This window comes from Theropithecus gelada, chromosome 3, assembly GCF_003255815.1.
Source record: "Theropithecus gelada isolate Dixy chromosome 3, Tgel_1.0, whole genome shotgun sequence".
Lineage (NCBI taxonomy): Eukaryota > Metazoa > Chordata > Mammalia > Primates > Cercopithecidae > Theropithecus > Theropithecus gelada.
Genome location: NC_037670.1, coordinates 94159842 through 94173965, shown reverse-complemented (window position 1 = coordinate 94173965; position 14124 = coordinate 94159842). Strand labels below are relative to the sequence as shown.

Sequence of the window (14124 nt, the reverse complement as noted above, 5' to 3'; positions counted from 1 at the left end):
AGTACTTACTATTATTATCTCCAGGTTACAGATGAGGGAACAGAGGCCTAGGGAAATTAATAACATCTTCAAAGTTACACACATGAAAGAATCAAATAAGCATTTAGATTATAGAGCAGAATTTGAAAACCGGTACATGTAAAGATTGAAGCATTTTGTTTGGTTCCTGGAGTATTTAAAACTTTTGAAGAGCCTGGTGCTGTTACTCGTGCCTATAATCTCAGAACTTGGGAGCCTGTCAGGCAGGAGGATCACTTGAGGTCAGGAATTCAAGACCGGCTTTGGCAACATAGCAAGATACCACCCCAGCTCCCCACTACCCTGACCCCAGCTATAAAAAAAATAAGAAAATTTAGCTGGTCATGGTAATATGCACCTAAAGTCCCAGATGCTTGAGAGGCTGAGGCAGAAGGATCCCTTGAGCCAGGAAGTTCTAGGCTGCATTGAGCTATAATTGCACCACTGCACTACAGCCTGGGTGAAAAAGTGAGCTCTCCACCCCCGCAAAAATATTTCAATTTAATTTTCAGTTAACAATTATTTCTGTCTACACTGGATCTGTATTTTCTTTTCTCCCATCAACTCCCACCAATAATTGTTTTTATCTGAGTAGTGACTGGCCTCTTTTGATAAGCCATGGAATCCAGTTTGCCAATTTCCACTCCAAAATTCCTGTTGTCTTTAGCTTAACCTTTTACAGTGAACTACACAATTTTCCTGATTCTTGTGGGTAAGGGTCATATTCAAAATATTTAACAACCAGATTGGCATGGATGCTGGTCATTCAGAATATCAGAATGGACACCAACAATAAATAAATGATATATTTGGATATCTACCCTGTCTGTGAGTTTTTCTGCTTAAACTAAGCCTTTAGAAAGCAGCATTCTTATCTACTAAGAGTTTTTGCTAAGAATTTTATATCTATTTTCTAATTTAATTTGTATAAATTTAAATATTATCATCTATAGTTATTCTCAGATCATCAAATCTTTTTTTACTCCAGTGGTTTGATTAAATACTTGTTTTAAGTTTCCTCATACTTTTTCCACCTTATTTATTTTAGGAGTGAGGTAGCTGAGATACAGATTGTTACCATTTAAACATCAGGACTTAGAAACTTGGCTACTTTCATCCTTGATGTTTGGATCTGGCACCATTGCTGTGGTTAATCACCATTTTCCACATTTTAGCTGCAGTTTTGTATTCTGTCTTTGGTACATCCAATAGTGCTGCAAATACATTATATTACAACCTTTACTTTGTAAAGTTTAAGATATCTTCTGACTCTGATTACAAAGGAAGATGTTCTTAAGTGTACAAATTTAGTCATGGTGGAAGTTCTCTCTTAGGGCATCTTTTCCTCAACATAATTCCATTTTTTTTTTTTTTGTCCTCGCTGACTTGATTGTTGTTAGGGGTTCAGTAGAATAAGTTTTATGAATGGCCGATACCAGAGAGCAATTGAAATCATCTGTTTGTAAAAGGGAATTGTGGAAGATTCATGGAAGAGTGCAAATTGCTGAAATTAGCCTATGGCCCATTTATCAAAACTAATGTACAAATGCCTTTATATCATCATTATAAAGAAATGGCTAGAGTCATTGGCATAAAATTTGTTGTACAGGGTATAATGTCTTATACTTTTTATTTGTTTCCAAATCAATGTGCTAATTTCCAATCCTCTATTAACCTCCTCCACTCCATTTCCCTTTTTTTCTGGTTCTTTAGTGGATGTGAAGTCAGAAGTTCCTGTGGGCCTGGAGCCCATCTCACCTTTAGACCTAAGGACAGACCTCAGGATGATGATGCCCGTGGTGGACCCTGTTGTCCGTGAGAAGCAATTGCAGCAGGAATTACTTCTTATCCAGCAGCAGCAACAAATCCAGAAGCAGCTCCTGATAGCAGAGTTTCAGAAGCAGCATGAGAACTTGACACGGCAGCACCAGGCTCAGCTTCAGGAGCATATCAAGGTAGCAAATGCTTCTTTGTCTGTGACCTTACTCAGGAATCTGCACCGTGGTGGGCATGAGCAGTGCCCATGGGAACACTTTGCGGGTAGATTCACTGTGATTAAGACATGGATATATGGCTTGAAGGGAATTGTGATTTTACTAGTGAAAACTTTGGGTAAGTACCTGTTAAAACCTGTTTTGCTTCTCAGAGGGACCTTCTTTATCCTTTAGCATATGGAATCAATAGTAGGGAATAGTAACTTCCTATCCTAATTTTAGGTTCTCTCCTACGTGATTTTGTTCATTTGCCCCATCTGTTCTCCACCAGGAAGAAGCATGAGCCTAGAAGACCCATTTTATATTTCATTTCTGAAGAGTCTACATATACTATTTGTGAGAAAGGATAAATTAGTCACCTTATATGAAGACAGCTGTTTTTGAAAAACAAACATGGTGTATAAGTAGATGTTCTGAGTATGTCCTAATCTTCCTTACAGAAAAAAACTCATAATGTATACATTCAAAATAATAGTATAATAAAAAGCTTGAAGGAGTTATAAATGGAGAAACTGGTACAAATGTTTTTATCGACTGTAGGTAAGATTTATTGAAAGTATTTGGGAGTAGTTGGCAATTTGAGACTAAAGTTGTTTAAATTATTCTAGCACAAATATATCCATATTCCAGAATTTAAAATAATAGCTTATTATCAAATAATATTAGAAGTGTCTGTTTTTTTATTTTGTATCTCCAGAGATAAATATTACTTTAGCTTTATTTGTAAAACATCTCACAACTTCTTGACAAAGACAGTTGAAACAAGGCTATTTAATTTGAATTTATTATGACAGAGAAAAGCAGCAAAGATTCACAATAAAAATTTTATTTTTATATACAACTCTTTCAAAGATGACAAACACTTGCTAATTTATGAATGTAATAAATTATGTTATCTCATACTTTATTATTTTGTATTATAGGAACTTAATTTATTGTTTGCATATCAAGTACAAGCACATCAGTAGAGGGTTGATATAGATAACTAATGTTAATAGTATATAATTTTACCACATTAATATGACAGTTTCTAAGGAAGTAAAAATGCTATCTTCTCTATATTACTTGGTTTACAAGATGTTTCTTAATCCTGGAAGAACTTTATTATATTATATTTCTAAAAAGGCTCTTTGACAAGTGATATAAGATACATTTTTTTCTTTTACTAGTGAACTTTCCAAAAGGAACTCTTGTATATTATTGAGCTATAAAATACCTTAAAGTGAGAGTACTTTCTTTTATCCCAAATGGAATCAGTAGCTCATGGCTACATTTTGAAGTATGGGTAGCCTTTCTTTGGTTTTTAGACTTATTTTTAAATGAATACTGAAGCATTATTTAAATTTAACCTTTGACACAATAATAGAAACATTGATACCTAGATCTGTTTCTTTCCTTCCAGCATGTTAGGATGGCAAAGAGAAATGAGTAAAATGTACATTTTTCACCATACTTTAAGATGTAAGAATCGGTGTAGTTCAATTGCTGCTTTATGTGAGTCATGTTTCCCTAAATACAGGGCAATACTGATAAGTTACTGCTTTAGATACTTCTTTTCATTTCTATTGCTGCCTTTTATAGCTATAAAATCAATATAAATTGTTTAGAAAGAAATTTATTGCTTAATTTTACTCAAAAGGTAATAGTAGCAAGTAGATAATTAATTGTTCATTTGGCACAAACAAAACAATAGTGTAGGTTTATTGACATCTAGAAAATATTGAAAAAGTGACTCCTGTGAGAAAAAAGGATTATGAGATAGCTAAAAGGAAAATTTAGCTTTTAAAATGATTTTCTAAAATAATAATTTGTTTCCTTAGAAACCAAAGACATAATTAATATTATCTTTTCAGATTAGGAAGTTTATTGATTTTTAGAATTTTTATTTTGTCTTGTATTTTTTATGGATAAAGCTAAAAGTTGATGCTTTTCATTAAGATTTTATTTTTATGGGAAAGATACAGTACATGATGCTTTATTTATATTAGCTTTTTGAGTCTTTAGCTTCTGTAATAATCACCATTTGTTGAGTTAGATGCTGTTATCCAATTTTTCCACCTAGTAAACTGAGGTAGAGAGAAATAATGTTACCTTGCCAAGGCTACACAGCCAATAAATTGTTGCTCCAAGATTTACAGTCTTGCCCTGTCTGCCTCCAAAGCTCTTAAGTTGCCCTGCCTTTCTCATGGGCCAGAACATCTAGAAATAGAGGGCTAAAGTTTTATTTCTTTCTATTGTTTTAAAACTCATTCATGCAATCTTTGATAATGAATAGTAGCTATGGTAATTAAATTGTGTGCTTGTCTAGATTCCTATGAAAGATTAAAGTTCAGATGCATTGGGGCTTCGGGTGAGGCACCAAATTAATTTGACCAGCCCAAGTATCTGTATAGAATTTAACAGTAAGGCAGAATTTAAGCATTCCTCCTGCTACAATGGAATATTATTTCATTACAATGGAATAATAACCCCCATTAAGGCACTGCTGTATTGAAGCCAAAACGCTGAAGATTTTAATATGAAGAGTAACCAGAAATGCTTCTGTGTCCTTCTGTGAGTAATAAGACTATTATGGTTGATATCCAGAGTTAGCTTCCTGGTGCTCCAGAGTGACTCTGATGCCATTCCATATAATAGCTTTTTATTTTTTTTCTATTACTTTTTGGTATAAAATCAAGAGTTTTAGGCACCTAATACAAAAAACAAAATTTACTAACTTCATTAGTATTGAAAGTTACAAACACATGTTGAGTATCCCTTATCTGAAATTCCCAGGACTAGAAATAGATCAGATTTTGGATTTTTTTTTTCTGGATTTTAGAATATTTACATATCTGTACATCATGAGAGTCTTGGAGATGGGACTCAAGTCAAAATATAAAATTCATTTATATTTCATATACATCTTATAGCCTGAAGGCAATTTTATACAATATTGCCAATAGTTTTGTGCTTCAAACAAAGTCTGGGTACATCGAACCATCGGAAAGGAAAGATGTCATTGTCTCAACCACCAATGTGGACAATCTGTGGTTGTTTGGCATCACTATCGTTGCTGAGTCTGAATGTGAGGCACATGCCATTGGCATATCTTGCCCACACACATGCCATTTTGTTACCTTTTGTGAGTGTGCTTATGTGGGTGAATCTGGGTGTATATGGAAAAAATATATTGCAGCTGAACGGGGGCTGGAAGGGTCTTTTTTCCCTGGGTGAAGCTGACTAAACTTTGTGTTATGTGCCTGCATTTTGACTGGAACTCATCACATGAGGTCAGGTATGGAATTTTCCACTTGTGGCATCATGTCAGTGCTCAAACTATTTCAGATGTTGGAGTATTTAGGATTTTGGATTTTCAGATTAGGGATGCTCAACCTATAATAATAATAATTAAAATCAATAGGGTTCAAACTTAAAAACTAAATTTTATGTACATTATAAATATGTGGCTGAAGAGAGATTGTTCTCTCTCTTACATATGAGGAACTATGACTCCGAGTAGTTTAGTAACTTGTCCAGATTTCGTATCTACTAATGTCAGAACCTAAGTAGAACTCAATGTCCTTAGTTATTCCTCAGTGAGCACATTTACTATAGTTCATAGATATATATTTCTCAGTCTGAATGGAAGTGGACATCTCAAGATGTCTATTAAAAAGAATGTTTCAGGCTGGGCAAGATGGCTCACACCCGTAATCCTGGCAGCTAGGGAGGCCAAGGTTGGAGGATCACTTGAGACCAGGAGTTTGAGACTAGCCTGGGGAACATGGCAAGACTTTGTCTCCACTAAAAACGATAATTTTAAAAAAAATTAGCCAGGAATGGTGGTATATGCCTGTAATCCTAGCCACTTAGGAGGCTAAGGTGGGAGGATCGCTTGAGCCCAGGAGATTGAGGCAGCAGTGAGCTATAATGGTGCCACTGCAATCCAGCCTGGGCAACAGAGTGAGACCCTATCTCAAAAATAAAAATAAAATAGAGAACAAGAATGCATCATATTCATTTCATTCATTGTTTGAAAGTGAATTCAAGGGATTCAGAAAGCTAAACAGTAGTACATTAAAATGAAGTTTTGTGGAAGTGGTTTCTTCTTGACCAGTGTCTTTAATCTAAAAGCTTTTGTGTGCTGAATGAAGGAATAAAGCTTTTGCTATTTTGATATTTTGAGAGCATATATATTCTACATATTATGAATATATACATTGCATTAGTCTATTGAGAACTTGCTCTGTAAGGTTTTGAAATTTTTAGCATTTGTTAACTTCAGGTAAACTTTTCCCAAATTAACTTAATATCTCACCATTCTGTATTTGCCTTGATTATTTTTACACCATTTCTCAGGCTAAGAATGGAAGATTTCAGTTGTTCATTTATAATGTGAGGGACTTCGTAAAATAGACTTCGGAGCAGTCCCTACCTTTCCCTATTTGTGTGTTCAAAGAAAATTCATTAAAGGAAATAAAGATTTAATTAAAGAAAATGAGAAGACCTGAGTGAATTTATAGTAGTTAGTTTTGAGAGGGATGCACAGATAATGGAGCTACCTAAAACTTGCCTGTTGGTGATGTTAAGACCTTCACTGCATTAGTTGCTTGTCCTTAGATTTCAATGATTTACAGAAAAAGTGGGTACAAATATGAACTAAATACAAACTAGTTCCAAAAGCTCATAACATTTCAGTTTGGTCAGTGATGACTATGAAGCCTAAAGAAATTGCACACTCTCATGTCTTTCTCTTCTCGCAAGTTGCAACAGGAACTTCTAGCCATAAAACAGCAACAAGAACTCCTAGAAAAGGAGCAGAAACTGGAGCAGCAGAGGCAAGAACAGGAAGTAGAGAGGCATCGCAGAGAACAGCAGCTTCCTCCTCTCAGAGGCAAAGATAGAGGACGAGAAAGTAAGAGGCACCAGGGTAAACGATGGACTCTCTTTCCTCATCGTTAGCTGATCATTATTCAGAAAAAAACCTGATAAAGAGTGCAGTTAGACTCATCAAAATTGTCTGTGTTTAATTAAAAGCATAGATTACAGACCCAACTGTGAGGTTTTGACATTTACATACCAGCTCACATCATTGAGTCTGCAGAGCATCTCAAGAAGCAAACATAGCATTGTCTGGCAAAGTTGCTAATTTCTGTTGTTTTGAACCTTAAAAATAATGTAATGCTAAAGCAGTCTAATATATGCCATCTTGTTTAATAATCAGCTTGTATCTATATCTCCTGACTATGCCTTCCTTACTCCTGGCCAAGTAATAATTGCTGTCTAAGTAAAGCCTTGCCTCCATTTAGTTTTGGCATACTCAAACTTTGAGAAGATTTAAGGCAATAACACATGCAAAAGAACTATCCACAAGAGGGAGACAGATCCAAATAATTCCCCGGTATTAGGTCAGTTCAAAATCAGGTCGTAGCAAGGTTTAAAATTTGATGACTTGAAGTGGAATTGTCAGCAATATTTATTTGTTTAATGCTCAAAGGGTTTTTTTTTAAACTAAGGTTTTCAAACTAGCAACTCAGAAAAGATCATTTTAATGTGTTTAAGGGATTTAATATGGATCTAATCCCTTAAGATAACTTGATTATTAAAATACAGTGTTTTATTCCTCTGCAGTATTTTTTAAACGTAAAAAAATTGATTTTGGGAATTCCCTTTCTGCAAAAGTAATTAAAGAAATAGCTGAAGTCTTTTGAAAATTTGCAGTTTAAGTAGTATTTATAAAGCATTACTGTACTATTTTCTAAAGCATATTTGGACTGTGGTTTCTTCTTTTAATAGGAAAACTTTATATGCTGTGACCAGCGATTTTACTTCTTAATCTTTGTTAAATATTCTAGAGGCATGAGAGAACAAAACTCACCATCAACATCTGTTTGTGTGTGTGTGTGTGTGTGTGTGTGTGTGTGTGTGTGTTTCAGGGGCAGTGGCAAGTACAGAAGTAAAGCAGAAGCTTCAAGAATTCCTATTGAGTAAATCAGCAACGAAAGACACTCCAACTAATGGAAAAAATCATTCCGTGAGCCGCCATCCCAAGCTCTGGTACACGTATGTTCAGTGTTTGGCTGTTTTCATTCCCGGGGTAAAGAACACAGGTTCTGTATTTAGCTGACCTGGGCACAAATCCTTAGCCTGCCATTTCTCAGCTGTCTGGCTGTGGGCAAGTTCCTTGAATTCTCAAAGGATCAGTTCCCTTCTCCATAAAAAGAGGAAAATAATAGTGCATGCCCTCTAGGGTTGCTGGGACGGTCCTATGAAATAATGTGGTAAAGTATATAACAGAGAGAAGTGCTAAATAAATGGTGGCATTTATCAACTTGAGGGCAAGGAAGTATATACGTTCTTTGATGAATGAATAACTGGCAAATGTGAGGTGGGCATAGATATTTGTATTTTGCATTTTTCCGTTCTCAGCTGGTGCATCTGATATCTATATAGTAATTTCAAAAGATTTGGCAGATTGTGATTTTATTACACTTGACTTGGTGTAAGATGGAGGTCAGCTATTTTCAAAAGTCTAGTAGAATTTTGTCTCAAATGAAGGAAAAAGGAAGGAAGAAAGGAAGATAAGGGAGGATAGGGAAGGGAAGAAGGAAGGTTGCTAAATAAATAACTCTAAGTCTTCAGTGAATAGTTTATGCCTGCCTACCTTACCTCATTTCTTCCCAGACAGCAAAATAATAGCTTGGCTTCTGACACACAACCAGACAACATAATACATTGTGGTATTATGGTTTTTATGGAACCATATTTCCATAAGTCCAATACACAAATATTTCAATAAAATATGGAGGATGTGGTGATTTTAAAACTCAGGGCAAAGAACTGATAGGCAAATTATATATGGATAATAGACTAATAGATAATAGTTTCATTTCTTTCTTAAAAGTGTTTACCAAATGACCATAGAATTTTACACTTACATATTTTTCAATCCCTCACACCATTAAAGATAGAAATAGTACTTGATTACTCTGTTATATTAATACTGTAAGCATCCTGGGAGTTCTATTTAAAGAGTTAATGTACTTATAAGCCTATTTTATAGGTATCTGCCCTTCTCTACATCCCCAAACAGGTAACAGACAGATACCATAATGTTTTATAAATACTTCTGAATGATTTTCATAATTTCTATCATGTATATCTGTTGACATGAAAAACAAATCTCTGAAGAACAATTTCAGATATTCAATCAATATCACAAATTATTTAAAAAGAAACACGATTTTATTACCTAAAACTACACACATAATTTATAGCTAAATCATAATTCAAAATTAAAGTCTGTTCTAAGAAAAGATAGTAGCATTTTTAAATGAGGAACAGCTACATGCAAAGAATTTGTTGGTTAAGTTCATTAGCTGTTCTCTTAGGTAATATTAAGCATAGCTCTCACATGTTACTTGGCAATATTTACCTCGTTTTTTATGGAATTGAGCCTCAGTAGAGTCCAACTTCAGATAACCACAAATGATTAATTTATAGAATCTGAGTTTAATACCTTTTTTGCCAGTTATAGCTAGATGAAATATTCTTAAACCAATAAAGTCTCTAAAATGTATGCTTTAAACAAATAATAATGGTAGAACAATCATTGTGATGGTGGCACTATGTCCTGTTCATTGTTTTCATTACGTATATAATTATAGATATTTATATCTACTATATAGTCAATGTTCAGTCCTATAAACTATTCTCCAGCAGCACAATTGCATTTCTTAGATTGTATTCACCCAGGAAAAAGAAAACATTTTTAAAAATCGGTTTCATATTAAAGAATATGATTCCCATTCTTTACTACTGAAAGTGACACGGAAGTCAGAAGATGGGATTCCGCTGGCAAAATCCTGTCTTTTCAATAAAAAAGGCTACTCTCATGTACTCACATGTACTATCTAGCAATTTTTTAAAATGAAGTCCTTGCATATGTTTATTTTTACCTTGATTGTTTTATACTATTGACTAAAAAGGATTGAGATGATTACTTTTCCCCTAAGATGGCTCTTAAGAGAGCATAGGCAACAATCTCAAATTGTCCAAAGCTTAGACTCTTGATAAATTACTTTAGCGAAGCAAACTTTTCTATGTGACTGTATGACCAAGCACATGGTGGACATCCTTAGGAACCCTGCATCATTCAATAGCATACTGCTACAGTGAACTTGGTTACGTGAGGCTGTGGTTTGTATACACTAAGGAGAAAGAGCATAAACATAGCTCATGAGGCACGTGTATAGCATGCACAGCTGATTATTGCTGACCGACATGCAGTAAAAACTACTGAGTAAATAGTGAAACTTCCTTCTCTTTTCTAGGGCTGCCCACCACACATCATTGGATCAAAGCTCTCCACCCCTTAGTGGAACGTCTCCATCCTACAAGTATACATTACCAGGAGCACAAGATGCAAAGGATGATTTCCCCCTTCGAAAAACTGGTAAGTTGGTTTAACAAGAACTCTGTTTGCTCTTCTGTAACACACCTGTAAGTTACATTTTGCCACACCTCTAGAAGAAAGTCAAAGGATTTGAATCATAGGTAATATACCTCCCGACTCCTGCCCCCAGCATCAGCAAACATGCTCATAAGCACGTGCACATGCACACACATACCCTACTTATTTCTATATCAGTTGATTCACAACATAATCAAAATACCTCTTTTTCAATTTAAAAGTTCATCGTATTTTAATTTTAGCCAAATTATTTTCTTATTAGGAATAAATAAAAATAAAAATTTGATATCTCAGAAAACCTAACACTTCTCTATTAGATAGGGCCTCTGTAACATCTTTCATTGACCTGTTTTTCTGCCGTACCTCAACCATTTACCACAAAAATTAGAACAATAAAGTTTAATTTTTCTGACAAATATTTTACAAACCTTAAATTTTCATTGTTTTCGTGGTGAAAGCAGTGAAGGCCAAAGCTACCTTCTGAGTAAGTGACGTGCCTTATATCTCGTGGATTATAATAGAACTCAGAGTGAAATTATAGCTGATAATCTCATGTAGTTATGTTAACATTTATATAGGGGAAATAACACAATGAAGCTTTTATGTAGAATTTAGTAAACAGTTCTGTGGCTCTAAGGATTGTGTTTGTTGTTCCGTCTTCGTCTCCTTTCTGAGCATTCTGATATATATATATTTAATGTCTTATATGTGCTTACTGCTATAATAAATGTTTAAACTTTAACTAGATACATGTATAAATAGCATTTGTGTACATTCTATTCTAAATCTCATGTTGTTTGCCAAATATAGTTATTTAGAGACAGTAGTAAATTTTAAAATGTTTATCTCCACAACTGATCTGAAAAGATATTCATATAAGATAGGTTGGTCTATTGTATTTGACTCAGATCTACTTGAAGAAGTATAGATTTATTTATTTTATGTAAGTGCAGAGTGAAAATGATTTCAAATAATTACATTCATTTTCCCAAGCAATTTTGAGTAATTAAAATGAATATAGATTGTAAAAACACATGCCGAAGCTATTTTCTGTCATATCATTTACCTGTAGCATGATGAAGATTTAAAAATAAAATCGATTATGAATTAGAATTTATTATTGGCCATCTAGCATATATTGTAGGCACTAGGAAATGATCTTTAACTATTGCAGAACAACCTGTGGCTTTTTAATTTAAATAACCCAAAGATTTTTGCATTTCTACTAAAAGATGGTAAGTATTATAAAATGCTTCAGTAGAAGGCTATTCAAAGACAAAGATAATTGAGTTTTATGTATTGCATCAGAATTTCACACTATTATCTATAAATCAGAGTGTCTTATAAATAAACTTTTCTAGGATAAAAGCAAGAAAGCAAAAAGTGAACCTCTATGTTATTTCTAAAACATGAGTATAGTTTATGAAAAGTGATCCATAAAGGACATGAGTTTTAGAATGTGGGGACTTTGATCTGCAGGCTTGACATTTATTTGTGAGTAGCATGAGTAGGAGCTATTTACTGAGATTATGTAGATACTACCCCAGGTCTTAGGGAAGTGACTGACATTCAAGAGTCCAAGGAGTTACTAAAAGGAAAGAAAAATATGGATTCCCCTTATGGCAGGAGGTTACTGATGAGTGATACAGTTACATTCACAGAGAAAGACTTCTATCCTGCTGAGCGCAGAGCCTTTGAATATATCCTTACCACTGGGAGATTGAAAACTGACTGCAGAACTGATACTGACTTTGAAAAGAAGTGGCATTTGGGAACATTAAGCACCCAGAGAGAAAATCTGATATTTTTAATAGTTAAGGAGAAGTACTAAAAACCCATACTTTGTGTCCCACTGTTGCCATGCAAACAGCTTAAGGTTTTTCCTCTGTGAAGAATAAATAACAAGCTGTTAATTTATTCTCATAGATTTTCCCAATCCACAACACAATTTAAAAAGAAATCCTTCTCAGGATATATATGTTACAAACCCTATTTAAATTTGCACAAATATGCAAGACATTTTCTGTGCCTTATTATGTGCTATATAATAATAGTGAAAAATCCCTGGTCTTTTCTAGAGGTATTTTTTCTGTATTTGATCAGTATTTCATGTTTCTTCCTTTTATGTTGAAAATCTGATATTTATGAAGTATCTGGCTGTTGATCTATAAAACTAAACATTTTCAAGCATTGTAGCAATGAAGTTCTTGAACAGTCATTAATACTTTAATATCTCTATAGGGGTTTCAAAATATTCCTTAATTCAATTCCAATTGCCTGTTTAAGAAAAGTAAGATATAATTAAATACAGATGTTTTCTACACTCTATCTAAAATACTTAGAGATGCCCTTCATTAATTACAAAATAGGTGGAACACTTTCAGCTTTTATAAATATAATCCATTTTGTGTATTTCCAATTCCATTGTGAGAAAATTTAGACATATAGTTGCACTAAAAGAAGAACACTGAAATGTTGTCAAATAATAATTTTGACTTCAACGTTTATTGTATTTCAGTGACTCAAAAATCTTTACAATCTAAGTGAACAATAAAATTTTACCATAATAAAACGTATGTGATGACTGGGGAAACTGTTTAAGATAGTTTGTGTAAAGCTACATCGTACTAAATGAAATCTAGAATAGTGTCGTTGATCATAGAGTGTAAACAACAGCACAGCTACTGTAGAGTGATGCTTTGTTATTAGAGCCAGATTCTAAACCTCTCTTGTCTGCTTGGATTTCACTGAACTCAATCTTAGAGTTAAAAGAAGTTGTTAAATGAGTGTATTCTATCGTTTGATCTATGTATGATACTATTTTAGTTTCTTTTTAAATCTACATCAGCAATATGTATTAGCAAGCAAGATTTACGAAAGTAAAACTGGAATCAGAGTTAGAAAAGTCCTAATGGTCTTACATTGATTGAGGTAGCCCTAGGATGTCCCTTAAGCAGTGAGCACAATTTGAAACCTCTCTTGACCTTTTAGGACCTTCCCCAGACAGTGATAACCCAGGAACAGTTAACTACAGAAACCTCATTTGCCTGCAGAAATCTGACCTTTGTCACGCAAAGTGGACCTTTACTTCCTTCCCCTTAGGAGAATCATAGTTGCTCCTAGAATTTGGGCATTTTAGAAACATGGAATTATATTAAGAGTTGGCTCTAACCATGCCCATTCCAATTCACTTTTCTTTAAAATGTAAGAATGGAGTGTCTTCTCCTCTGGCCCCTGGTTTTGAAGTGGAAAATAACATAATTGTTTTTAATTTTTATATGCATTGCCCACACTTGAAATAGTACTTCCTTCTAGAATTATACATTGTAATTCGTTTTGTTCTATAACACAAGGATGTGTTGATATGAAAATTTGGAATATTTTACTAAACTTATACTTTGGCTGAAAATGGTATCGTTGCTGTAGTAGATGACTTTATTGTTTTTATATAGTAAACTGCTGAACTGATGATAAACTATCAAGTAGGGAAAGGAAGTTTTGGAAATAGTACATATTTATTGGCAGTTTGGAAATGGTACATATTTCTCACAGAGATTCTACATATGTGGTGATTTTGATCTGACCTTCAAAACCATTTGATTGGATTCTGTTCCAGTGAGTGTGTGCATATGTTTCATAAAATATCGCGATAAAAAT

General features: G+C 34.0%; 1 protein-coding gene across 21 annotated transcripts in view; it reads left to right on the top strand.

Annotated features, from left to right (window-relative positions):
- Window positions 1–14124, top strand: part of HDAC9 (histone deacetylase 9) — a 910741-nt gene that overhangs the window by 501166 nt on the left and 395451 nt on the right. For 5 of the 21 annotated variants that reach the window (XM_025379211.1, XM_025379210.1, XM_025379213.1 and 2 more), the window contains 4 exons: window positions 1732–1973; window positions 6768–6909; window positions 7931–8057; window positions 10328–10449. In XM_025379211.1, the coding sequence (XP_025234996.1) occupies window positions 1732–1973; window positions 6768–6909; window positions 7931–8057; window positions 10328–10449 (633 nt within the window). Of the gene's footprint in view, window positions 1–1731; window positions 1974–6758; window positions 6925–7930; window positions 8058–10327; window positions 10450–14124 lie in introns of all 21 variants that reach the window. The other 16 variants (XM_025379220.1, XM_025379224.1, XM_025379215.1 and 13 more) reach the window with 5 other exon arrangements.